Source organism: Carcharhinus amblyrhynchos, chromosome 8 (genome assembly GCF_965287045.1).
Source record: "Carcharhinus amblyrhynchos chromosome 8, sCarAmb.v2.hapA, whole genome shotgun sequence".
NCBI classification, from domain to species: Eukaryota; Metazoa; Chordata; class Chondrichthyes; order Carcharhiniformes; family Carcharhinidae; genus Carcharhinus; species Carcharhinus amblyrhynchos.
The window spans coordinates 98,878,067-98,905,655 of NC_137331.1; the positions used below are offsets into that span (position 1 = coordinate 98,878,067).

Genomic DNA, 27,589 nt, shown 5'->3' on the forward strand with positions numbered 1-27,589 from the left:
GATATATGAAGGAGAGTGAAGAGATTTTTCAGGGTCCTGGACAATATTCATCACAATATTCATTTGTCTACTTTGCAGTCTGTGATATTTAACCACATGCAATTAGCCATTACATTTTCCAGTGCAACAACAGTGACCACAGTTTATTTTATATAAAAAGTACTTAATTGATACAAAGTGCTTCTGTACATCCGAGGACATGAAAGACCACAAATGCAAGTTATTTCTTTCCGTAGTGTAACTCAAAACAAATTTCATCAAATTATCCTCTTTCTGATAGCGAAATGTGCAAAAGAAAACATGACGTATTAATTGTAGCATGCTGGGGAATAACAAATGAATTTCAAACCATGGTTCCAAGAACTCTCAAACGCTGGGTTTTTCTCTCATGTCATTGCTGAGTCTGTTGTAGATTAATTGATACAGATTGATTGTTAAGATTAAGAGCAGCTCTAATATTATATGACTATCGACCAGAGAAAAAAAACCTGATATGTGAAAACTGTAGCAGTGTATTATTTTCGTGAGAAACAGATTATCAATAAAATCCCCAGCGAGATAGATACATCAATGACCCTGACTGCATTGTTCAGCTGTTCCTTAATAGGCTGAAGGGCCTATTCCTGTGCTGTATTGTTATTCAAGAAGTCCCACAACACCAGGTTAAAGTCCAACAGGTTTATTTGGTAGCTCGAGCTTTCGGAGTGCTGCTGCTTCATCAGGTGAGTGGGGGATTGGGTTCACAAGCAGGGCATATAAACACTCAATTACAGGATAATGGTTGGAATGCAAGTCTTAACAGGTGATCAAGTCTTTATAGGTGCTGACAATGCGAGTGGAGAGAGGGTTAAGTCCAGGTTAGAGTTGTGAATTGTTTCAAGCCAGGACAGTGAGTAAGATTTTGCAAGCCCAGGCAAATCGTGGGAGTTACAGGTAATGTGAAATGAACCCAAGATCCTGGTTGAGGCCGTGCTCATGTGTGTGGACCTTGGCTATTAGTTTCTGATCGGTGATTCTGCATTGTTGTGTGTCTTGAAGACCACTTTGGAGAGTGCTTACTCGAAGATCAGAGGCTGAATGCCCTTGACTGCTGAAGTGTTCCCCGTCAGGAAGAGAACACTCCTGCCTGGTGATTGTCGAGTGGTGTCCATTCACCCGTTGTTGTAGTGTCTATATGTCTCGACAAAGCACCATGCTTCGGGACAGCCTTTCCAGCACCATATCAGGTAGACAACGTTGGCCGAGTCGCAAAAGCATGTACCGTGTACCTGGTGGATAGTGTTCTCACATGAGATGATGGCATCCATGTCGATGAACCAGCACATCTTGCAGCGGTTGCTGTGGTGGTGTTGTGGTCTCCATTCTTCTGAAGGCTTGGACGTTTGCTGTGGACAATGATCTATTTGAGGTTGTGTGGTTGTTTGAAGGCAAGTAGCGAGAGTGTGGTCATGTCCTTGGCGAGATATTCACCTTCATTGATGACATGGTGAACGCTCCGGAGAAGATGTTGTAGCTTCTCCGCTCCGGGGAAGTACTGGACGACAAAGTGTACTTTGTCCACCATATCCTGTGTTTGTCTTCTGACGAGGTCAGTGTGATTTTTCGCTGTGGCACGTCGGAATTATCGATCGATGAGTCGAGCACCATATCCTGTTCTTACGAGGGTGTCTTTCAGCGTCTGTAGGTGTCTGTTGTGATGCTCCTTATCTAAGCAGATGTTTCTTGTTCTTTGTAATTCCAGTATTTACAAAAGTGAAAATGATAGATTGAAAAATAGGGCTTGGTTAACTAGATGGCCAGAGTCTGGTGTAGAACGATGCCAGCAATATGGATTCAACCTCCATAGAGGTCATACTCATGAAAGCCTGCCTCCTCACCTTGCCTGTGCTTATTGTGGAGTTCTGTTCCTCAAGCTTTGTAACAGATTGTCTCGCTCGAATGGAACACCTGAGGTTCTTCTCAGACTATGGCTAATTGCCAGTTACCAACATTGCAATACCAGTTCATCCCATTTAAATCTTATTCTGAAAGCCCGTCCCCGATTTTTAACTCTGCAGGTCTTAAGGTATTAGCAATAAATATGGGTGGCTGTTTGGAAATAAGGTGTGGAGTTCTGCACTTCCACTGAAGCATTGTATAAAGTAACAGGGTGTAACTGGTTGATTTATGTTTCAAAACTAGAATAATTAACTTGTGGGCGCCGCACCTGCGCAAGGATATTTTGGCCCTGGAGGGAGTGCAGAGGAGGTTTACTAGGCTGATACCGGAGTTGAGGGGATTGAGCTATGAGGAGAGGCTGAATAAACTAGGCTTGTACTCGTTAGAGTTTAGAAGAATGAGGGGAGATCTCATTGAGACGTATAAGATGATGAATGGGATGGATAAGATAGAGGTGGAGAGACTCTTCCCGCTCAAAAAAGACAGTAGGACTAGGGGGCACAGCCTCAAGATAAGGGGGAGGCGGTTTAGAACGGAGTTGAGGAGGAACTTCTTCACTCAAAGGGTGGTGAATCTCTGGAATTCTCTGCCCATTGAAGTGGTGGAGGCTGCCTCGCTAAATATTTTTAAGAAGCGGGTTGATGGGTTCTTGATAAGAGAGGGGATTAAGGGTTATGGGGAGAGGGCGGGAAAGTGGAACTGAGCCACGACAGATCAGCCATGATCTTATTGAATGGCGGGGCAGGCTCGAAGGGCTAGATGGCCTACTCCTGCTCCTATTTCTTATGTTCTTATGTTCTTATGTCTGTAAAATCAGACTTCAATTGCAGGGTTCAAGACTGTAAACTCCATCCCATTGAGATCTTTGCGGTTGTGTTGTGTGGATACACCACGAGGTTATGTAAACACCAGTATTCCTCTGAAAAAGTCTTTCACCACTCTAGCAATCATGCATGATGTAGTTGTCAACGAAACTCATTTGGAAGCTAGTATCCACCAATCTATTTAGTAGGCTATTTGCAGAACCAGCTAATAATGTTTTTTTTGTGTGCTTTAAAGCTTCAGTCAAAATCCAAAATATAAAATGATGCTGAAAATAGGGTGGATATATACTTTCAGACACAACATTGGTTCCAAAAAGATCTGCCTGTATGGTCAGTGTCACGGGAATTGAGTAAAGTGGAATGGTTTTGATTCTTTGGTTCAAATGGGTCTTTTTTCAGGTTGAATGTTCTGAACAGTGCAACACTGGTAAAATACTCAGGGCTGCAATAGTGGCAGCAACTTGAACTGATGATTTCAAAAGACTGAGGTCCAGATCTTCCAGTCTCCGGATAGTCAGAGACTAGACCTACCACACCCCATCCCAAAATATATCCTATGGGACTGGTCAGATATCCAAACTTAATGACTCTCTGGGAATCTTCGAGGAGATTTCAGTTCCGATGGGCAGTTCTCCTTTCTCCTGGGATCCACCGATAAACTCCCCAACACTGAGTTGGAGTTGGAGCCGACTTAATTACCCGGATAGTTACCTAGGAAGTGTTACATAGGTAAAAACTTAGTCCTACACCTGAATAACTATTGAACTGACCCCCGAATCACTCACATTGAACACCCACCCTTGATCCTCTGACTGTCGCTGAATTCACTCAACCCTCAGACTACCCCCTTACCCACTTACCTTGCCCAACATACTCCATCCCCACCCGACTCACTTACCCACCCTATCTTTCTTACCCACTCACCTTATCCATAGGTTTTCAGTTAAGCTTCGGGACATTTTTACTTAGCAGAATATGGCAGCCAATGCCATAAAAAGGGGACCTGGTTTCTTCACAGATTCGCTCTGCTGCTCCTTTCAATGTTCCTACATTGACTGAGTTCTGCAAGATCCTCCGTTGGAAGGTTCACCTGAAAAATTGGAGGAAGTTAAATGTATATTTTTTCTGTCTGATCAGGGTCAGAAATCGGGTTTCCAAACCTGAACAAATTATTTTGGCACAATGGTTAGCACTGCTGCCTCACAACGCCAGGGACTTGGGTTCGATTTTGGCCTTGGGTGACTGTCTGTGTGGAGTTTGCACGTTCTCTCTGTGTCTGTGTGGGTTTCCTGTGGGTGCTCTGATTTCCTCTCACACTCGAAAGGTGTGCAGGTTAGGTTGATTGGCCATGCTAAATTGTCCCTTGATGCCAGGGGAATTAGCAGAGTAGATGCATGGGGTTAAGGGAATAAGGCCTGGGTGGGATTGTTGTCTATGCAGATTTGATGGGCCAAATGGCCTCCTTCTGCAATGTCGGAACTTTTTGATTCTCTGATTATCCTGATAGCCTCTTGCAGACAAGTTACACGTGGTATAGTGCTAAAAAATGCAAATTTAAATTTCCAGGTTTGATCCTCAGTCTTACCTATTTGATCTCAGCCAAATGGACCACATGGTCATCCCAAATGGCCTCCTCATTCCTAGGCTTGTAAATGGGAAAGTGTGTGAAGAAATAATTAGAACATCTGGCCTCCCCACCATCCTGATCACCGCTCACCCAATGATATCAAATGACTGCTCCTAGGAAATTCTGCATGCATGGCTATTGGGTGAGGCATGTATAAATGTTCAGTAATACTTCTGGTCTCAAAGTCCAGACACACGCACTAGGACGGCATGCCTGAGTAAGAATTTACAGTTTCAGAAAAGGAGGGAGAAATTTGAAGGGTAGATGCATATTTCTCATCTTGTAACATGGATTCCTGAGGTTAGACACCTTATTTGGGAACCTCCAACTAGTTAAGCTGACCTGGGACACCCATAATTGGAGTGATCTAAGGTGGTTAGGTTGGAATGATCGCCCACTGCCAAGAAAATTGAAATTTAAGAAAGCAACAGATAAATGCACAATGAGTTGATATTGTTCTTGCATCGAAAAGGTAGCGTACAAGCCACCTTGCATCTCTTTGATAGGTGTACAAATCCAACCTAAACTGGTATCGACATCCCTTCAATTGTTTAACCACCTTTGGAGAAATTCACTTAGACAGTCTCAGCAGAACCAGAGCTCTAAACTACCTTTAATGTGATATTCTAAATGTTGATATCATTTCATGTAAGACTAAGGATGGTTGGTTTTGAAAATGAGAGGAAAACATCAGCATTCTGGCCGTTATTCTGAATTTGTGATTGGTTAAGAAAGGGTGAACTTTATTCTACCTTACGTGTGAATGCTTAACACTGCAGTGAAGGTTGTTCCATTTCCTGGTATTGGCAGAAGGTGAATAGATGAGCTGGTAATGCTTATGTAAGAATGGCTGAGGGTGACGTTTTCTCTTTCTTGGGAAGGGGCTGTTTGTTCCTTCAACACACTATCATGGCAGTGCTGCTAGAATTAGGAAGTCACTCATTCTTTTACAGTTTAAGTCCTTTTTAACTTTCGTCTTACTCAGCTGCAAAAGACAGCGTTTTACAATTGCACTCTATTCTAATCCCCTAGCACCATCTTCCAACCTTCCCACGTTGCAGCTGGAGATGCCTCTCGATATAAACCACAAACCCTCCAAGGTCTGCAAGAAGAAGCGATCGTCAGCGTCATTCAGCACTGAAGGAACCAACGCTCATCCTACCCCCTCTGTGAAGGAGAAAAGCGTGGAAACAGTGCATGAGAAGATACTTAGGAAATGTGTCGACAGAGACAGAAATGCAGAAGTTGGTAAAAACCATTTCTGTTATTCCATAGAAGCAGGAACAGACTTACGGTGATTAACCTTGTTGAAAACAATTCTGCTTGAAATTGATACAACCTCCCCTTTCATGCCCAAATTAATTAGTAACTGGTATGGCCATTCTTCATTGTGAATCTTTACACATGGAAAGCCTTTTTTGATTGATTTCTCATCTAACATCCACAAATTGCCATTAGTGCCTGCTCACAAGTGTTTGAAGCACAACTGAGGTGAATGAATTTGCCTCTGAATCCGCAGGCCAAATCAAGTCTTCAGCAATCTCTGAGGAAAAGTCTAGGTCTTGCAAGAGCAAGTTCCCAATGTCAACAATATCTGGTATATTATGTTGATAGCTATAAGGCTTAGATGACTTCTCAGATGCTGAAATTAAAGGGGGAGGGTGGATTACCTGGATGTTGGGTGTTCAATGACAATCTATGATTGGCCCTCCTTGATGTTGACTGGGATCCAAACAAGTTAACCAACTGGGGTAGAACATTGGTCATGGACCAGAGCAAATGTCAGGTACTTTTGGACAGTTCTGTGTGACTGTGCACTGCCACAGAGATTAGTAACAAAAAGTAGTGTATGATATTGGCTGGAGAGCTCGTGGGTTGACAAATTAAATGAGTGATCATATGTCAGAAGACACTCAAAAGTTAAGAGTTAATCCTGAGATGGTTCAAATTTTTACTATTGCTTTTTTTTTGTGAGTGAGTGGAAAACCCAAGTGAGATTTTCCTCATTTGTGGAGTATGCTTCCTTAACTCTCAGTGTAGTTATTGTTAACAGCTGAAGGTGCAATCTGAAGCAACCTGGATTCTGAGATTCAGTATCATTGTTTTTGTTTTATGTTTTCTTGATCTAATTTTCCACCTTATCTTCTGAAGGTTCATCTTAGTCGCACAGTTCCAGGGACGTCAGCAGCACTCCGGTAATTTACCCAAGTGGCCATTCCTCATGGGTGAGCCTCGACAGTGAGTGTTGACAGACTCTGTGACTCTGGACTCTGTGTGGGGGAAAGCACAATCTGAGTCCAGTCCTGTCCTTGCCCACTGAGCACATTTGACCATTGCCAGCAGGGGTACTGAATAGCAATTATGTACAGCGACCATGCTTGGATTTTTTTTCCACCTCGCTCTTCCAGTCGAGAATTACTATCACTAATTGTAGCACTCCGCCTATCACCATAGGTAACATTGAAAAAAGATAGGAGTAAGTAATGAGATTGAACACCCTGGTTTCTATGGTTTGGCATTAGATTTTCAAAAAAATATATAAACGTGTTGTCCAAGGGAATCTTTCAAAATAGAACAGCAATGATTTTTGTTTTAATGGTAATTTTTCGCAAGTGTGTTTCTGTAGATACTCGGTAATGTTGAGGATCTGCCTGGGAGCGGCAGATTAAACTATCAGTGCTTCCTACAGGAGTGAAAAGTGAAAAGAAGATGAAGTACGAAGAAAAGAATTCATTGCCTGGTATGGAGCACTGTTACATAATAAGATACTTTTATGTCAAATTTCATGTTCTTCTCTATGTCCACTTAATACAAGAGGCAAGATTCTTAAGAACAAGTTCAATATGAGTTTGCTTCTGGTGAGCAGTCTTGCCAGATAAAACTGGTAGCGTTATACCTCTGCTTCTCCAACCTGCCCCTGCCTAGCAAGGCTGCCATGTTCTTTTAACTGTACAAATATGTTTTGATGCAAAGTTGAATACTTGAAAATCTGAGATTAAATGGAAAGGTAAGACTAGCTTAATGGTAAAAATTGGGTGGCATGGACAAGTTGGGCCAAAGGGTCTGTTTCCATGCTGTAAACTTCTATGAGTCTACGCCAGAAATGCCACTGTAGGCTTATTAGCATCTTAACTGGAGAAACGAAAGAGGCTTAGGTATCACAAAGGTTAGAAGACACATGGGAACACAGCCGCTTGATGTTCCCCTTCAAGTCACCTGCCATCCTGACTTGGAAGTATGTTCCTTCACTGTCACTGAGTCAAAATCCTGAAACCCCTCACCCTAGTTAATGGCACTGCGGGTGTACCTACAGCACAGGGACTGCAACAGTTTGAGAAGACAGCTCACCATCATCTTCTCACAAGTAATTAAGGATGGGCAATAAATACTGGGCCAATCAGCAACGCCTACACCCCATAAATTAATAGAAAAAATGCTATTGTCACTGGGCCTCTAGCAGGACTAAGTGCAGGCCCAACACCAGACCAGTAATAAGACGAGAGAAGTTCCCAACCTCTGACCTTCCACCTGATTTTCCTTCTCAGCCCAGGAAAGGGGCACCTGCAGAAACCTGAAGAGCTTGCACTGGATTCTACAAACTGGAGCTCATGGAGCAGCCAAACCACTTTGCAGGAAATTTCCAGTTGTCTTACAGAGCCCCTCCACTCCACTCTAATCTGAAGACTACAGTATAGTCTCCCAGAGATACAGTTGTAGCCTTTCAGCTTAGATAGGCTTAATGCACCTCAAGTGTGCTGCACTCATCAGGCATCCAGTAAGGAATCCCAGAGGCAAGTATGCCTCCAGATATTACACTTCAGAACAAAATGATGCAAAATGACCTTTTTAAAAAAGGCAGGAAATCAAGCTATCAATCCAGATCCTGAAATTTTGAAGGAGTTCATAGAAACCCTACTGTGCAGAAGGGGACCATTCGGCCCATCGAGTCTGCACTGACAACAATCCCACCCACGCCCTATCCCTGCTTAATTACCTTGCTAATCCGTCTAATCTGTCACACCCTAGGACACTAAGGGTTAATTTAGCATGTCCAATCAACCTAATTCGCACATCTTTGGACTGTGGGAGGAAACCAGAGCATCCAGAGGAAACCCACACAAATATGGGAAGAATGTGCAAACTTCACACAGACAGTGACCCAAGTCGGGAATTGAACAGGGGCAGCAATGCTAACCATTGTGCTACTGTGCCGCTCCAGTTACAGTTGCCACAAGGAGTTGCAAACAAATGCATCTACCTGGATTGATCTGTTGAGATGGAACAGATATCTTGAAAACATAATAAGGTTCACAGCTGGACATAAGATTTGTAGGCACCAAACTATCTATGAGTAATGTAATTTCTGTATTTACCGTAAACTTCTCTGGGAGAAGGTAAGAGACGGAGGAATTTATGTAGTTATGTGTAGCCTCCTGTTTGAATAACTCTGGAAAACTGGAGAGAAAACAAGTTTTTTTTCTTCCTACTAAGGTAAAAAGAAAGAGAGGAGTAAAGAGAAGAAAGGCAAAGAGCACGTTAAACTAAAACAGAAGAAAAAGAAAAAGAAGAAAAAGAAATCCAAACATGGTAAGCAGAGCTGACATTAGCAACATTAAACCTTTGTTGACATGAGTGATGCTGCTTTTGATCTCAACCTTACAGATGCTATGTGTAAATTCTCAGATCCCTTTCCTATTTGTCCCTGGATTATGACATAGAAATTAGAAGCAGGAGCAGGCCATTAGGCCCTTCAAGCCTGCTCCACCGTTCATTATGATCATGGCTGATCATCAAATTCAATGCCCTGATCCTCCCTTTCCCCCATATCCATTGATCCCTTCAGCTCCAATATCTAATTCGTTCTTGAAATCACACAATGTTTTGGCCTCAACTGCTTTCTGTGGTAGTGAATTCCACACATTTCACCAGTCTCTGGGTGAAGAAATTTCTTCTCACTTCAGTTCTAAAAGGTTTACCCGTTATCCTCAAAATATGACCCCTAATTCTGGACCCCCCCACCATTGGGAACATTCTTTCTGAATCTACCCTGTCTAACCCTGTTAGAATTTTATAAGTTTCCCTTCTTCCTCACTCTTCTAAATTCAGATAAATACAATCCTAACTGACTTAGTCTGTCCTCATATGACAGACCTGCCATCCCAGGAATCAGCCTGGTAAACTTTTGCTGTACTCCCTCTATAGCAAGAACATAAGAACATAAGAAATAGGAGCAGGAGTAGGCCATCTAGCCCTTCGAGCCTGCCCCGCCATTCAATAAGATCATGGCTGATCTGTCGTGGCTCAGTTCCACTTTCCCGCCCTCTCCCCATAACCCTTAATCCCCTCTCTTATCAAGAACCCATCAACCCGCTTCTTAAAAATATTTAGCGAGGCAGCCTCCACCACTTCAACGGGCAGAGAATTCCAGAGATTCACCACCCTTTGAGTGAAGAAGTTCCTCCTCAACTCCGTTCTAAACCGCCTCCCCTTTATCTTGAGGCTGTGCCCCCTAGTCCTACTGTCTTTTTTGAGCGGGAAGAGTCTCTCCACCTCTATCCTATCCATCCCATTCATCATCTTATACGTCTCAATGAGATCTCCCCTCATTCTTCTAAACTCTAACGAGTACAAGCCTAGTTTATTCAGCCTCTCCTCATAGCTCAATCCCCTCAACTCCGGTATCAGCCTAGTAAACCTCCTCTGCACTCCCTCCAGGGCCAAAACATCCTTGCGCAGGTGCGGCGCCCAAAACTGCACACAGTACTCCAGCTGCGGCCTCACCAATGCCCTATACAGCTGCAGCAAGACCTCCCTACTTTTATATTCAATCCCCCTCGCTATGAAGGCCAGCATCCCATTCGCCTTCCTGACCACCTGCTGCACCTGCAAGCTGGGTTTTTGCGACTCATGCACAAGGACCCCGAGGTCCCTCTGCACCGTCGCCTGCTGCAGTTTTTCGCCTCGTAAGTAATAGTCCTTCCTACCATTCTTCCTACCAAAGTGGACCACCTCACACTTGCCAACATTAAATTCCATTTGCCATTTCCTGGCCCATTCGCCCAGCCTATCTAGATCCTTCTGCAGACTCTCCACACCCTCCGCACAATTTGCCGTTCCCCCAATCTTGGTGTCATCAGCAAATTTCGACACCCTGCACTCGGTTCCCTCCTCCAGATCATCTATATAAATGGTAAATAGCTGAGGCCCCAGCACCGACCCCTGGGGCACCCCACTAGTCACCAACCGCCAATCCGAATAGCACCCATTGACCCCCACTCTCTGCCTCCTATTTGACAACCAATCCTCTATCCACGCTAACACCCTACCCCCAACTCCATGTCCCCTGACCTTCTGCAATAACCTCTTGTGGGGTACCTTGTCAAACACCTTCTGAAAATCCAGAAAGACCACATCCACCGGCTCTCCTCTATCCACTGCCCTAGACACATCCTCATAGAACTCCAGTAAATTTGTCAGACACGACTTCCCTTTAATGAAACCGTGTTGCGTCTGCCCTATCAAGCAATTCCCTTCAAGATGCCTCGCAATTTCCTCCTTAATGACGGATTCTAACATTTTACCTACCACAGACGTTAAACTAACCGGCCTATAATTCCCCGCCTTTTGCCTGGCACCCTTCTTAAACAACGGCGTAACATTAGCCGTTTTCCAATCTTCCGGCACTTCCCCGGAATCCAGTGACGTCTGGAAAATAACCACCAAGGCATCCACTATCACCTCCGCCATTTCTTTCAGAACCCTCGGATGCATTCCATCCGGTCCTGGCGACTTGTCCACAATCAGCCCCTCCAGTCTGTCGAGCACCACCTCTCTAGTAACAGTAATGTCATTAAGACCCTCCAGTCCTACCACCTTTCCATTGCTAACACCCGGCAAATTATTCACGTCCTCCTCCGTGAAGACAGAAACAAAAAAGTTATTCAAGACCTTAGCCATTTCCCCATCCCCTACCACTAGGTCCCCTTTCTCATCCTCTAAAGGACCAACGTTCACCCTAGCCAGCCTCTTCCTTTTTATATATTTATAAAAACTCTTGCTATCCTTTTTTATATTAAGTGCTAGCCCAGCTTCATAGCTTCTCCTACCCTCCTTTATCAACTTCTTTGTCAATCTTTGTTGACATTTAAACCTTTCCCAATCCTCTTCTCGCCCACTGCTCTTAGCTACTCTAAATTCCTCCGCTTTTAATTTAACACTTTCCTTCACCTCCTTCGTTATCCACGGCTTATTACCTCTCCTCCTACTGTCCTTTTTGACCATTGGAATAAATTTCTGCTGAGCACCAAGAAAGATCTCCTTAAAGATCCCCCACTGCTCCTCAGCAGACCTACCTTCCAACGCGCTCCCCCAGTCCACATTCGCCAATTCTTCTCTCAAACTACCATACTCCCCTCTATTCAAACAAAGGACGCGTGTCCGGGAACCCACTTTCTCCTCCTCCATCTGCAACAGAAACTCCATCATGCAATGATCACTCTCTCCAAGAGGATCCTTCACCGCAAGGTCCCTAATTCTACCCGCCTCATTACATAGCACCAGATCCAAGGTAGCTCGCTCCCTCGTCGGCTCCAACACACACTGTTCAAGGAAATTATCCCGGCAGCATTCCAAGAACTCCTCCTCGAGCCCACCTCGTCCAACATGGGTCGACCAATCAATATGCAGATTGAAATCTCCCATAACTACTGCCGTCTCATTCCTGCACGCCGCACTTATTTGCGCGTTAACAGCCCGCCCCACCTCCAGATCATTATTTGGGGGCCTATAGACGACACCCACCAGCGTCTTCCTCCCTTTGCTGTTCCTAATCTCCACCCACAACGATTCCACTTTCTGCTCTTTGGCTCCGATATCATCCCTTGCTACCACCTTGATACTATCCTTAATCAGCAGAGCTACGCCACCCCCTCTTTCCTCCTGCCTATCCTTCCTAAACACTTGATAGCCCTGTACATTCATCTCCCAGTCCCTGTCACCTTGCAGCCACGTCTCTGTAATGGCCACCAGATCGTATCCATTTGTGTCGATCTGCGCCACCAGCTCATCCACTTTATTCCGAATGCTTCGTGCATTCAGATAAAGCGCTTTCATCCCAGCCTTCACCTGGACCCTATTTGCCGTAACGCCACCAATTGGGACATCCTCGGCCTCTTCCCTTACCTGTACCCTATCCTTAACTTTAGACCTCGTAGCGTCACCTACCCTCGCACCCTCCCCCCCCCTAATTAGTTTAAAGCCCTGTCTACAGTCCTCTTTACTCGATTCGCCAACACTCTGGTCCCAGCACGGTTCAGACCAACCCCATCCCGCCCGAACAAGTCCCACCTACCCCAATACTGGTGCCAATGCCCCATAAATTCGAACCCATTCCTCCCACACCAATCCCTGAGCCACCCATTCACTTCCTTTATCCTGTCAACCCTACGCCCGTCTGCACTCAGTTCAGGCAGTAGCCCAGAGACGACCACCTTGTCGGTTCTACTTTTTAATTCCATTCCCAGCTTTTCATACTCCCTCCCCAGATCCTCAGTCCGCACTTTGCCTACGTCGCCGGCACCCACATGTACCACAACGACTGGATTCTCACCCTCCCACTCCAGGTTCCTCTGCAGCCCAGCTGCGACATCCTGTACCCGAGCACCAGGCAGACAACACACCCTTCTGTGCACTTTGTCATTGTGACAAAGGACAGTGTCAATACCCTTTACCCCACTATCCCCAATCACTACTACGTTCCTTTTCCCCTTCTCTTTGCCTATGTCCTGCTGCATCACTGTACCGTGTGCAGTTTGCTCACCAACCTCACCTGCCTCGTCCTCTTCCAGACTGGAAGCAAGAACCTCAAACCTGTTATGCAGATTAAGAGGCTGAGGCCTCCGCTCCTCACCCCCCTTCCTCCTTCCAGCAGCCCCCTTTTGTCCCTGACCCTTAGATTTAGCCAGTCTAGGGGGGGTGGATGTCACTTGCACCCCATTGACAATGGCACCCTCTCTCCCCCTGATGAGCCTCAGTGTCTGTAGCTCAGAGGCCAGCTCATCCACCTTGAGCTGGAGCTCTTCCAGCAACCTGCACTTACTACAGATATGGTCACTGGGAAGGACCCTGGGGTCCACCAGTTCCCACATCATACAGAAACCACACATCACATGCCCCTCCATTATTCACTGTAATTTTTTATGGGGAAAAAAATTTTTTTCCTTGTTTCCTGCTGTAGTAGTTTTGAAAAATGTTTTTTTTCCTTGTTTTTTCAAACAAACTCACCTGGCCTTTTTTCTTTCAAGCCCTTTTTGATATTAAGTCCTATTAACTCACTCCGCTGCCCGCTCAGACGCTGCCCGCTGTCTACACCAGGCCTCCTTTTAAACCTGGCGCTGATTTAAAGCAGGCTGGTCCACAAATGCCTTTCAACCACTCCCTCAGAATTCTTAAAGCAGTAAATACAATAAATAAATGCTTTAAACAGTTCTACAAAGAGTAAAGTGCTTTAAACTTACTTTAAACAGGTTTTTAACAGGTAAAATCTTAGCTCTCTCTCTCTGCTCCAGCAAACAATCTCTCTGCTCCAGCAAACAAGGACATCCTTCCTTAGATAAGGACACCAAAACAGCACACAGTACTACCGATGTGGCCTCACCAACACCCTATACAATTGCAGTGAAATATTTCTATTTCTATACTCAAATCCTCTTGCTGAGTAGGCCAACATACCATTTGCTTTCTTTTCTGCATGTTGTACCTACGCACTTACTTTCAGCCCCTTTCAATTTACACCCATTCAAGTAATAGCCTGTCTTCCTATTATTGCTATCAAAGTGGATAACCTCACATTTATCCACATTATACTGCATCTGCTATACATATGCCCACACTTTCAGCCCATCCAAATTATGCTGAAGCATCTCTGTATCCTCCTCATAGCTGATCCTCCCACCCAACTTTGTATTATCTGCAAATTTGGAGATAATACATTTAAGTTCCCTCTTCCAAATCATTAATAGATAATGTGAACAATTGGGGTCCTAGCACAGATCCCTGTGGAATCGTACTTATCACTGCCTGCCAATCAGAAAAAGACCCATTTATGCCAACTCTTTGCTTCCTATCTGCTAACCAGTTTTCTATCCATCTCAAGACATTACCTGCAATCCCATGTGCTTTAACTTTACATAGCAGTCTGTTATGTGAAAATCAATGAAAATCAAACCATTGTTTCGAGGACTGTCGCTGAGCTCACCTCCTCTAGGGATCTTCCCTCCACAGCGTCCGTCCTCATAGACTCTCAACCCCTCTCTTCATTGCGAAAATCCACAACCAGAACTGTCTTGGTTGTTTCAGCCTGTTTCTGGCCCACTGAACTTTTATCTTCCAATCTTGACTCAATTTTCTCTCCGCTAGTCCAGTATCTTCCCACTTACATTCATGATTCAACTGATGGTCTACATCGTAACAGCAGTGTCCAGTTCCCTAGCCCTGACTGCCTCCTTTTCACTATGAAGTCCAATTCCACTACATCTCCATCCCCATTAGGATGGTTTGAGAGCTCCCTGCTTCTTCTTTGAATGCAGACATGAACAATCTCCTTCCATCGTCACCCTTCTCTGCCTGACTGAAGCTCTTCTCTCATTGTACAATTTCTCCTTTTACTCCACTCATTTTCCCTAAATAAAAGATGCGGTGATGGGTACCCACATAGGCAGTTATGCCTATCTTTTTGTGGGGCATGTGGAATATCCCTTGTTCCAGTCCTACTCTACTCAGGCTCCCTCTCACTACTCTTTTTTTTCTGGTACAGTGCTTTGTGTTCTAATCCAGACCTGGAAAATTTCATCAACTTTGCTTCCAGTTTCCCTCTCTGAGCTTTCTGTGATTCACCTCTCGATATTTCCCTGCCCTTTCTGACTCCATTTCTGGTGATAGACCAGGCTTGTCCAACTTTTTCGCTCCGGGGGCCATATTTGCATACTTTTCTTACTTGAGGGCCAATGAGCAAATTTCTGAAAGCTTTAAGTTTGGCAAAACAGTAAACTGAGTTTCCAAAGAAGTTAAGGTTTCAAGGAAAGAAACAGTTGCTGAACAAATGTAAAGCAATACTGTAGTGATAAATTGTTCAAGTTAAAAAAAAAAGCAAGCAATAAAATGACGAGAGTGTTGGAGGGTCAGTGTATCTGGGTGGGACTATGTGGCTACATGTGTGGGCATGTGTTGGTGTATGGCAGTGGAATTAAATGAGAAAACTAAGACTGGGCATAAGGCACTCTCACACTCATCCCCACCCACTTACCCTGTCAGTCACTCCCTGACCTGATCAATCACTCATTCCCACACACCCACTCTGCCAGTCAGCATTTTCACTCAGGTCTTTTCTCACTCAAGGGGCTATTAAGTAAAACTCAGAGACAGCATTTATCATAAAATGTTGAGGTGTTAAAAAGGATAACTATTTCTGAGCAAATGTAAAGCAATTTAAGAACATTAATCTGATGAGTTAAAAAGGAATCCTTAATAAAAATTGAACAGGTGAGAGCCCAGAATTTGTACGTGTGTGTGTGTGTGTGTGTGTGTGTGCGTGTGCGTGTGCGTGTGCGTGTGTGTGTCCGGCTCCCTCAGTCTCAGATGCTACTTACACTCAGCCACTGTGAGCGGGTGCATGAATGTGTTAGAATGGGGTGCAGAGAGTGAGTGAGAATCATGACATTGGGAGTAAGGCGCACAGTCTCATCCACATACACACTCTGCCATCCCCCAGTCCCACACACACTGCCTCCTCTCTCTCTCTCTCTCTCTCTCACACACACACACACACACACACACACACACTGCCATCCCCCTGTCCCACACATACACTGCCCTCTTTTACACACACACTCACACTCTGACTTCAAGCTCTGGCAGGGCCACACCCAGTCATCACTCCGACCTCCCCACCAGCCTGTTGTAGCTTCTGAGTTTACCAAGCTGCAGTTAATAATTCATATTTTCCAGGCAACTGACTGCATTGGGCTTATCCAGTCACAGGCTGGTCCCTACCTGCATTGGTTGCTGATTTGTGATAAACTTCCAGGCAAGTCAAGGGGAACTGCTGCAAACTCTTAAATTATATCCTGACATCAAGCTATTTTTTTTTACACGATGTTCACTGCTCAGCATGTTAGAGCCACTACAGGAGCAGGTTCAGTATGATCAGGAGTCAGGTCACCATTCCATCTGGCCAAGAGCACATTGATATCCATCTGTACACCAATCCTAATCTATCAACAGCTAAAAGCATGGGTAAATGAGCCTGCCATTGGATGATCAGGCTTGCAACATTTTTCAAAATTAGTCCAACAACATGGTAGGCTGCACCAAAGAGCCTCGGGACCACCTCTGACCCACGGGCCGGAGATTGGACAAGCCTCTGATAGACTGTCTGCTAATATTAATTACAAGCACGTTGAATCTCACAGCTGTCTTGATTACATCTCCTGACAGCCTACTTTCTATAAGGACTCCATTCCATTCCTTAAGTTTCTTTGTTACCATCACTTCTGTAAAGAGTACTTCTAACATGTCTTCTTTTTTCCTTCAGCCGAGAATCCAGGGGTGGTGGAGCCCTTAATTTTGCCTGCCCCATTTTCCATCCTTCCCCCACACTCTCAGACGATGATAGGGATATCCTTGTCCTGATTTGCCATCCCACCAGTCATCGTATTCAAAGGTTCACCCTCCACCATTTACTCGTACTTCTTTCAAACTAGTTTACCATATTGTCTGCTCACAATGTGCTTTTTTCTATACTGGAGAGACTGAACACAGACTTGATGACCACTTTGTGGAACAGCTTCACTCAGTCCGCACGCGTGACACCGACCTTCCTGTCGCTTGCCATTTAAATTCCCCATCTTGCTGTCATGCTCACATTTCAGTCTTTGACCTGCTACAGTGCTCCGCTTAAGAGTTTTGTTTGATTGGTGGCATGTCCCTCATGTGCACATCATGTGCCCTGATTGGCTGCTACAAATTTCTTTGCATTTTTTGAACAGAGTGAAGACTCTTTCTGTGCACTTTGGCCAGGACTTGCTCTGTTTGCAGCTTTGCTGGGGTTTGAACCGGGACCCCCTCCAGCTCCTCCTCTTCAATTAAGTCCATTTTTAAATTAGTATAAAGAATGAAGTTTGAATTACACAGTTTGTGATTTCTTTCATGCCTTATTGACATGTTACCAGGCAGGTAAAGGCATGCCCGGCCATGGTGAGATGTAGGGAATGGAACGTTTGTTGCTCCTTAATTTTGGTTCCACTGCAAGAAATCTCCAAGAATCAGGAGACGACTGCATAGGGTAGTTGGTGAGCACATTGCTGAGTTACCTCTAGGACTTAGGGTCAACTCCAACCTTTCCTGATGCTGCGATAAACCCCATCCCCTCAGCAAGCTGTGGGAGGTTGCAATTAAATGAGCTGAGACCATTTCAAACCAGTTTCAAGAGGTCATAAGACAACAACGCACTTGGAGTTCTTGTTACATCACCTGCATCAGTCACTGCAATAGTCCCTCTAAGAAAGATTCCTAGCTTTACTACCAATTTTTTGTTTGTGAGAGAGTAATTATTAGGATGCCTGGAGCAGGTATGGGTAGGGGGAGAAACAAATGTGGTTTGTTTCTCTCACTATAAACTATAGGAAAAACACAATCCTGGGACAGAGAATCGATGGCGTTACTGTGCATCAAAACCATGTCATATTTCCAGCATTCGATATGAAACGGTATTCCGCTCACCTGCACTAACATTCCTCCCCCTCAGCTGAACATTAAAAAAAATCCCAATGAAAAATTCACTCCTCTGTCACGTACATGAATGGGCAGCGAAAATAGAAACATTTCCCCAAGTGAGTTGAGTAGGAGAAGCTCCTACAGATTGCTGTCCTGTGAATGTGCCTAGGCTAGCAAAATCACCTCTGTTTGATGAGTGCCAACATACTTGGAAGCTTCATCTTTGATCGGTCTGCCATATTTGTGATTTTGCTGGGGGTGATGTAGACATCAGGCGAATAGATACTATCTTTGATCAACTCGAGTCTTATGTGTAGTTTTGGTGTCTCTATCTGAGGAAGGATGTTCTTGCTATAGAGGGAGTGCAGTGAAGGTTTATCAGGCTGATTCCTGGGATGGCAGGACTAAGTCAGTTAGGATTACATTCATTGGAGTTTAGAAGAGTGAGAGGTAACCTCATAGAAATTTATGAAATTCTAACAGACGTGGAAAATTCGGAAAGAATGTTCCGGATGGGAAACAGAACTAGGGATCATAGTTTGAGGACAAGGGGTAAACCTTTTAGGGTTGAGGTGAGGAGAAATTCCTTCATCCAGAAAGTGGTGAATCTATGTAATTCACTACCACAGAAAGTAGTTAAGGCCAAACCGTTGTTTGATTTCAAGAAGGAATTAGATATAGCTCTTGGGGCTAAAGGGATCAAGAGATATGGTGGCAAGGTGGGATCAGGATATTGAATTTGATGATCGGTTATGATCATAATGAGTGACAAAGCAGGACTGAAGGGCTGAATGGTGAACTCCTGCTTGTATTTTCTATATATATTTCTAAGAAATATAAATGTAACTAAATCAGTCAACTCTTAGGACCAAAATATGGTTCATGTGCCCTGTTTTCTCAGCCTCTTGTAATGTGAAACATAGAAGACTTGTGGTTATCAAAAAAGGAAGGGCAACAAATTCCATCTTGGCTCTTTGTATTTCATTCAGGGCATCTCATGGAAGGATAAGGTAAAGAATGCAGCAGTCTGCCATTATGCCAGAATCAGAATTAAGTAATCTGCTTATTAACTTCTATGTTCTGGATCTGATCTGAGTGTCATGAGTAGATGAACTAATCCCGATAGAATCCATTTTGTCGGAAGAGCAGACAGAAAACTCTGTCTGCTTTCAAGATACAAGCTCAAAATGTTGAATGGCATGCAGCAGATCTGCTGCTCCTAAACCTTTGCAATTGAATGATATTGATTTAAGTTGAAAATTTACAAGTGTCTTTATCCTAACTCAACTAATCAGCTCTTTTTGACTTACTGACTTTGTGTTTTTCTCAGAGCTTACAGAGTGTGAAGGATTCAAAGACATTTCCCTGGAATTTTTGGAAAGATGTTCATCTCCCGTAACCAAACCCGGAAGTTCCCTTGCCTTGAGATGTGGATCAGTAGTAAAACCAGCATACCTATCACCAAAATCTCTTCTGTCCTCTGGATCGTTGCTGGAGCTAAGCATGGATCGTACTCCTAGACATGAGTGTAAGTGCTGAAGTTACATGGAATGAGTGGGTCTTTGGTATTCATTAATAAATAATAGTTTGCTATTTCTTGGACGCGACTGCATTATTACAGATACATACAGTGCAGAAGAGGCCTTTTGGTCCATCGAATCTGCGCCAACATGTGAGATCACCTAACCAACCTACCTAACCCCCTTTACCAGTGCTTGGCCCATAGCCTTAAATTTTATGATGTGCCAAGCACTCATCCAGGTACTTTTTAAAGACTTTGAGGCAACCCACCTCCACCACTCTCCCACGTAGTGCACTCCAGAGCGTCACCACTCTTTGGGTAAAAAGGTTTTTACTCATTTCCCCCTAAATCTGCTGCCCTTCACCTTCAACTTATGATCTCTTGTGATTGACTATTCAGCTAAGAGGAACAGCTACTCTCTATCCATTCTGTCCATGTCCCTCATAATTTTGTACACCTCGATCAGGTCACCCATCAGTCTTCTCTGTTCCAATCAGATTTAAAAGCGCAATATCACACAACCTGTCATTCACACAAAACTTAGGTATGGATGAAGAAAAACACAATACAGTTACAACTTGGGATTGTTTCAGTCTCTTTTGTGGCAGGCCTGCGGTTTCTTTGATGAGTTGATGTTTCGGTTGGAGTGATGGAGTTGAAAAGCTGAGGATTCTCTGTAATTGTGAGGTTTCTGCTGTTCAACTGCCAGGAGGATGGCTCTCAGGTGAAATTGAAGTTGGCACGGGTTGGAGAGAGTCCTCCCACTTTCAGAAGCTATTCATTACCTTAGTTGACTGCAGCCAATTTAATGGCTTCCTGCTGGTGTGTGCCTCAGAAGAGATGATTCTTATTTTAAGAGCAGGCAACAGATATTGCTGCCTTATCTACATAATCTGTTAATTGTTTTCCAAATAAGGTGGTGTGTTAGATCCATAAATGTTCTGTTCCTTTTTTTATACTTTGAGATTCGAGGCAGTCGGATCTTGGTGTTTGGGTGAGGAGCCAGCCATCATGATACAATAAAAGGTTGATGGGATCAATATTTGTAACACCCACTGACTTCAGTGTCCATGGTGAAACATGAAGATGAGTTTTCTGCAAACCTTATCGTCTGTGGGTTTTAGTCCATCCTTTAACAATGAGATGGGTATAAATTTCATATGTGACTGTGATGTTGTTTCACTGAGATCCATATTTAACCTGATATTAGCTACAGATTCAAATGCCACAAATCACATAGTATACTGCAGCTGTCAGTGCACAAAATATATTTGGACACAATTTTTGCAAATGATTGCTCCTCTATTGCCTCCTTATCAAATTACAGTGGGATGGTAGCTTATTGTGGATAGAAATGTGAGAGAAAGGAACAGGCTGGTTGAGCTTTCTCCATTTGTAAATATTTGGCAATTTGTTATCTAAACTGGATTGAGATTTGTACAGATTCTTATGACGAGTGATACCTGGAGGTAGTTTTATTGCACTTTTATTCAGCAGCTGTTTCTGATGATGAGTTTTTTGATGGTTCCTCAACGGAGAGCGCACTGATGAGCGAAGATTATAGTCAGGATCTGGACATCTCAACCAATCCAGAGGAGTCTGAGGAGGACAACGATAGCAATGCAACAGTGCGATGTGTCTGCGGAATGGATGAAGAAAATGGATTCATGATTCAGGTGGTCAAAAGGTTTTAATGTCTCAACATGTTTTTGTTCACTTTTGGCATCCGTATGCTATGCTTGTGCTTTGGCACTATGTCTTTTCAGGCCTAAGCTGCTGATTGTCTTTAGGTGCACAATTGATTCGATTTGATTTGATTTATTATTGTCATGTGTTAACGTACTGTGAAAACTATTGTTTCTTGCGCACTATAAAGCCAAAACGTACTGTTCATTGAGAAGGAAATAATAGAGTGCAGAATGTAGTGTTACAGTTATAACTAGGGTGTAGAGAAAGATCAACTTAATGCAAGTAAGTCCATTCAAGTCTGAAGGCAGCAGGGAAAAAGCTGGTCTTGAGTACATGACCTCAGACTTTTGTATCTTTTTTCTGATGGAAGAAGTTGGAAGAGAGAATGTCCTGGGTGCATGGGGTCCTTAATTATGCTGGCTGCTTTACTGAAGCAGCAGGAAATGTAGACAAAGTCAATGGATGGGAGGTTGTTTTGCGTGATGGATTGGGCTACATTCATGACCTTTTGTAGTTTCTTGCCTGTCTTGGACAGAGCAGGAGCCATACCAAGCTGTAATCAGTAAATGTCTGTCAAAAAGTTCCAGAACTTCCTTTCTCTCTCTCTCTCAAAAAATGAGTGATGTTGTCAGATAGATTGAGTTGGGGTGATTCATGGTGAAGATTCTGAGCAGTGTGAAAGTGATTTTTAAAATAAAGAAATATTTTTCTTCCAGCCTCAGGACATTCCAAACAATATCACAGACATTGGAGGCGGAGTAACCAATACGACAGCCAACTTGTACATAACAAAGTTCCACAAACACCAAATGAAATGAATAGTTAAATAATCTATTTTTGTAGTGTTAGCTAACATGAGAGATCAGTTTGGTAGCACCTCACCCCACTTGGAGGTGTTATGAACTATGAGAGGATAGGCATTGACTTCAAAAAGTTATAGACTGTGGAATGGATGAATTTGCAACGGATGAAATTAAACACAGAGAAATGTGAAGCAGTACATTTAAGTTGGAAGAACCAGGAGAGGCCATACAAAATAATGGGAACAATTCTGAAAGGAACTCAGGAACAAAGAGACCTAGAGTACATGTGCAGAAACTGTTGAAGATGGTAGGCCAGCTTGGGAAAGTGATTAATGGCACAACGCTTAATACAGGAACCTGGGCTTTATAAATAGAGGTATGGGTTACAAAAGCAAGGAAGTTATGGCAAATCTTTCTACAACACCTTTGGTCCCCAAGTAGAACTTTGTGTCCAATTCTGGGCAGCACTCTTTAGAAAGGATGTGAAGGCATTAGAGAGAGTGCGGAAAATAATTATGAGAATGGTCCCAGGGATGCGGGACTTAAATTAGATGGAGAAACTGGAGTTGTACTCCTTGCAGAAGAGAAGGTTAAGAGATTTGATAGAGGTGTTCAAAATTCTGAGGGGTCCAAGCAGAATAGTTAGGAAGAAACAGCTCCCATTGGCGGAAGTGTCGAGAGTCAGAGGACACCGATTTATGAATGGTGATTGGCAAAAAGGTCGAAGGCAACTTGAGGAAGAAACTTTTTTTTACGCAGTGAATGTTAGAATCTGGAATGCACTATCTGAGTGTGCGGTCGAGTCAGATTCAACTGTGGCATTTAGAAGAGAATGAGATAATTATAATGAAGACAAAGATTTTACAGGCCTGTGCGGAAAAGGATGGGGGTGTGGGACAAGCTGGGTCACTCTTGCAGAGAGTCTGCATGGACATCGCTTTCTGTGCTGTAACCATTCTATGATTTCCAGCATTTTCTAGTTCTGTTTCAGGTTTCCAGCATCCTCAGTTTTTTCCTTATATGTTGTGAAGATTAAAGGATGTGTCCTCAAGGCCTTTAGATATTTATTTAGAACCAGACATGTCACACATATAATCGCACTTTCTTATAAACTTTATCATCTATGTTATAAAATTTGCAAGGCAGTGACCTGTCCTGGTTCCCCCATGCTGACATTATAGTTAAGAAAATCTACCATCACCTCTCCTTTCATGTCAGCTACACCTGTCTCCAACTTTTACAGATGCACCATAGAAAGCATTCTTTCTGGTTGTATCACAGCTTGGTATGGCTCCTGCTCTGTCCAAGACCACAAGAAATTACAAAAGGTCGTGAATGTAGCCCAACCCATCACGTAAACCAGCCTCCCATCCATTGACTCTGTCTATGCTTCCTGCTGCCTCGGCAAAGCAGCCAGCATAATTAAGGACCCCGGACATTCTCTCTTCCACCGCCTTCTGTCGGGAAAAAGATGCAGAAGCCTGAAGTCACGTACCAACCAACTCAAGAACAGCTTCTTCCCTGCTGCTGTCAGACTTTTGAATGGACCTTGCATTAAGTTAATCGTTCTCTACACCCCTAGCTATGGTTGTAATGTTACATTCTGCACTCTTTCATTTCCTTCTCAATGCTTTGTCTGTATAGTGTACAAGAAATCATATTTTTTTACTGTATGTTGATACATGTGACAATAAATCAAATCAAAGCAATGTGCTTATATATTATATATATATAAAATATGTTACATAATATGGATTCAGCACAGATGTGGACATTTGACCCATTCTGCCTGTGTAAGCTCTTTGAGAGATTTATCCAAATACACTCACACTCCTCTTTCCATAAAGCCCTGCAGTACCAATATGCATATGTATGTTTGCTCTGTATTTGTTCCTTTTGGGTAGCTGATGCTGTTTTTCAGGCCTTAGTAATGGTATGCCCAAGCATGTATAAGTATTTTCTGAGGGAAAAATTGAGATGAGGTGGCCTAGCGGTGAGTTTGAAAGCACAAACTAGGAATGAAATGATATTATACTGCATTTTAACATGTCATTATTTTCTTGTGTTTTTTTTTGCTCCATTTGAATTTCTTTTGTGTTTTATTTTTTGCTGTCTCCTACCCTCTTGAAGTGTGAAGAGTGCCTTTGCTGGCAGCACAGCATCTGTATGGGGCTACTGGAAGACAGCATTCCAGACCAGTATATCTGCTACATCTGCCGGGATCCTCCAGGTATCTGCTAATACTGGATTTAAGTTGTTGCTGCATCTCGAATAAAAATAATTGTTTCTGCAGTTATTTTGGAAATGCACCTAAACCAGATCCTTAATTATATTTTAACTCATCGCTGTTTCACTGGCTAGCCATTTGTTTACCTCAAAAGATGATACACAAGATAAAATAATTTTGAATACTTGCCTATCTATTCAAAGCTAATCATTTAAGTACATTGGTTAACAGACTGATGAAGGAAAAATTACTGTCTATACTGGCTTTAAATGTCCTGATGAAATCATGAAAGTTTAAGATTTGTTTATTAGTGTCACAAGTAACCTTATTGTGACACTAATAAACAATGAAATTGCTGTGAAAATCCTCTCATCACCACACTCCGGCACTTGTTTGGGTACATTGAGGGAGAATTTAGCATGGCCAGTGCATCTTACCAAGTTGTGCAGTATTAAGATCGAAGAAAATTCCAATACAGGAACAGGCCCTTCGGCCCTCTAAGCCTGCACCGACTATGCTGCCCGACTGAAGTAAAACCCCCTATCCTTCCGGAAAGAACAAAGAAAATTAAAAATTATTGCACGTGGTTCTTATACAAAATAAGAACAGGCAATGCTGGAAATACTTAGCAGGTCAGGCAGCGTCTGTGGCGAGAAACAGAATTAACTTTTGTTCTGATGAACGGTTCTCAACCTGAAACATGAACTTATTTCTCTCTCCACAGAAACTGCTTGAATATTTCCAGCAATTTTTATTTGAGATCTCTACCGTCCGCAGTGTTTTGCTTTTAGTTCTCACCTTGCAAAAGGTTTCAGATTTTTGATTACATTCCCAATGAAATTATAATTTCAAAAATGTAATTTTCTCCACTGATAAAAATTTCATTTTTCATTTATTCTTTTATTGGAAAGGTTAAGCCACCTGATCTCTATTCAGTGCCAGTATTCATATCTTCAATAAGATCACCTCTCGTTCTTCTAAACTTCAGTAGGTAAAGACCCAATCTGTTCAACCTTTCCTCACAAGGCAATCCCTTTATCCCAGGAATCAACCTTATGAGCCTTCTTTAAACAGCCTCCAATGCAAGTACGTCCTTTGTTAAATGAGTCAAAATTGTACTCGGTACTCTACCTGTGGCCTCATCAATGTCCTGTACAATTATAAGGCAATAAGATAAAGCAGCAGAATTAGGCCATTCGGTCCATCGAATCTGCTCTGCCATTAAATCATGGCTGATATGCTCCTCATCCCTATTTTCCTGCCTTTCCCCTATAACCCTTCAACCCATTATCAGTTAAAAATCTGCCTAACACCTCCTTAAATTTACTCACTGTCCCAGCATTGACCGCACTTTGAGATAGCGAATTTCACAGATTCACAACCCTTCAGGAGAAGTAGTTCCTCCTCAACTCTGTTTTAAATTTGCTACTCCTTATCCTAAGACTATGACCTCTCATCCTAGAATGCCCTACAAGAGGAAGCATCTGCTCCATGTCGATTTTATCCATACCTTTTATCATCTTGTATACCTCAATTTGATCTCCCTCAGTCTTCTAAATTCCAGACAGCATATGCCTACTCTACAATCTTTCTTCATACGACAAACCCCTCATCTCTGGAATCAATCTAGTGAACCTCCTCTGGACTGCCTCCAAAGCCACTACATCTTTCCTCAAATAAGGGGACCAAAACAGTGCACAATAATCCAGGTGGAGTCTCACCAATGTTTTGTATAGTTGCAACAATACTTCATTATCCTTATGTTTTATTCCTTTAGCTGTAAATGCCCACATTCCATTCACTTTCTTTATTATCTGCTGTACTGCATGCTAGCTTCTTGTCACTCATGAATGAGGACACCCAGATTCCTCTGCATTGGAACACCCTGAAGTCTCTCCCCATTGTAACAAGACTTCCCTGCTTTTGTACTTCATCCCCTTGCAGATACTTTGCAGGGTTGTTAGGTGACACAAGTCGAGAAGGTGAGGTGGCTTTCAGGATAAAAATTTCAGAATTGAGGAGAGGAATGGAATAATTGAGTCTGGAGGTACTACAAAAATGAGTGAGGGTTTTGGATGACCTGAGGCCAGGGGAAAAAGCAGGTAATAATTGTGATTCGGAGGACATACGGTCAGAAGCACTAGTAGAACACTTAAGGCTGTTGTGCAGAATGAAGTTTAAGTACCAGAGAGCAGGAAGTTTATTCAACAAAGATACCTATTACATATCCTTTAAAAAAGAACTGCTTTATCAAATAATTCAAAGAACAAAAAAAGAACAAAAACAGCCCGGGAAACAGGCCCTTTGGCCCAACGAGCCCGTGCCGCCATTTTAACATTACCAGACCCCTCTCCACCCATGACCCTTATCAATTGTTTATGGCATTCCACATTGAGGGAAACTAATTTAGGGACAATTTATTACTTCCAATCTTCCAATCAGCCTAATAGCACATCTTTGGGGTGTGGGAGGAAACCAGAGCACCCGGAGAAAACCCACGCAAACACGGGGAGAACGCACAAACTCCCACAGACACTGGCCCAAATCCATGTGTCTGCACAGCAAACAGTGATAGTCACTGAGCTGTCGTGTTGCCCAGCATCTGGTCCCATTTAAGCACACACTAACGACATGAAGCGCTAGGCTACTCTCGAACATTCAACAGCAGCCCAAGTACGACCCATCGTGTGTATGCCCTTCATTGGACAACAAGGCAGACCGACTTAAAACCTGTGAATTAAAAGAGAAAAACATTAGTATCGTACCACATACTTTTACATCACCAGGGACGTCCCAATGAACCTTATTTAAAGCAATCTCCTAGATCCTCCCATCTCCAACCCACTCATGTGCCTAAGTTACTCTTAAACAACTCCAGCATTCCTGCCTCCACCACCTTGCTTGGCAGAGCATTCCATACCCCCACTACCCTCTGTGTGAAAAACCTCCCCCTAATAGCCGTGTTATACCTCACCCTAAGCCTGTGGCCCCTCGTACTGTGTGTCTCTAACATAGGAAATAGCTTACCTCTGTTTACTCTATCTATGGTAAAAAGTCTGACAACTTTCCCTCTAAGAAGAGGGAATCCCCTCGAAAGCTAGTGAGTTTACTATCAAATAAATCGGTTGGACTAAAACCTGGTGTTGTCAGACTTTTTACTGTGTTTACCCCAGTCCAACGCCGGCATAT

The 27,589-nt window shown here is 43.3% G+C and overlaps 1 protein-coding gene across 3 annotated transcripts in view; it reads left to right on the plus strand.

The window, feature by feature from the left end:
• phf20l1 (PHD finger protein 20 like 1) overlaps nucleotides 1–27,589 on the plus strand; it is a 120,628-nt gene that overhangs the window by 84,683 nt on the left and 8,356 nt on the right. For 2 of the 3 annotated variants that reach the window (XM_080194558.1, XM_080194560.1), the window contains 6 exons: nucleotides 5,422–5,637; nucleotides 7,079–7,129; nucleotides 8,881–8,976; nucleotides 19,490–19,687; nucleotides 21,176–21,357; nucleotides 24,304–24,403. In XM_080194558.1, coding sequence (XP_080050684.1) covers nucleotides 5,422–5,637; nucleotides 7,079–7,129; nucleotides 8,881–8,976; nucleotides 19,490–19,687; nucleotides 21,176–21,357; nucleotides 24,304–24,403 — 843 coding nt within the window. The remainder of the gene's footprint in view (nucleotides 1–5,421; nucleotides 5,638–7,078; nucleotides 7,130–8,880; nucleotides 8,977–19,489; nucleotides 19,688–21,175; nucleotides 21,358–24,303; nucleotides 24,404–27,589) is intronic. The other variant, XM_080194559.1, reaches the window with a different exon arrangement.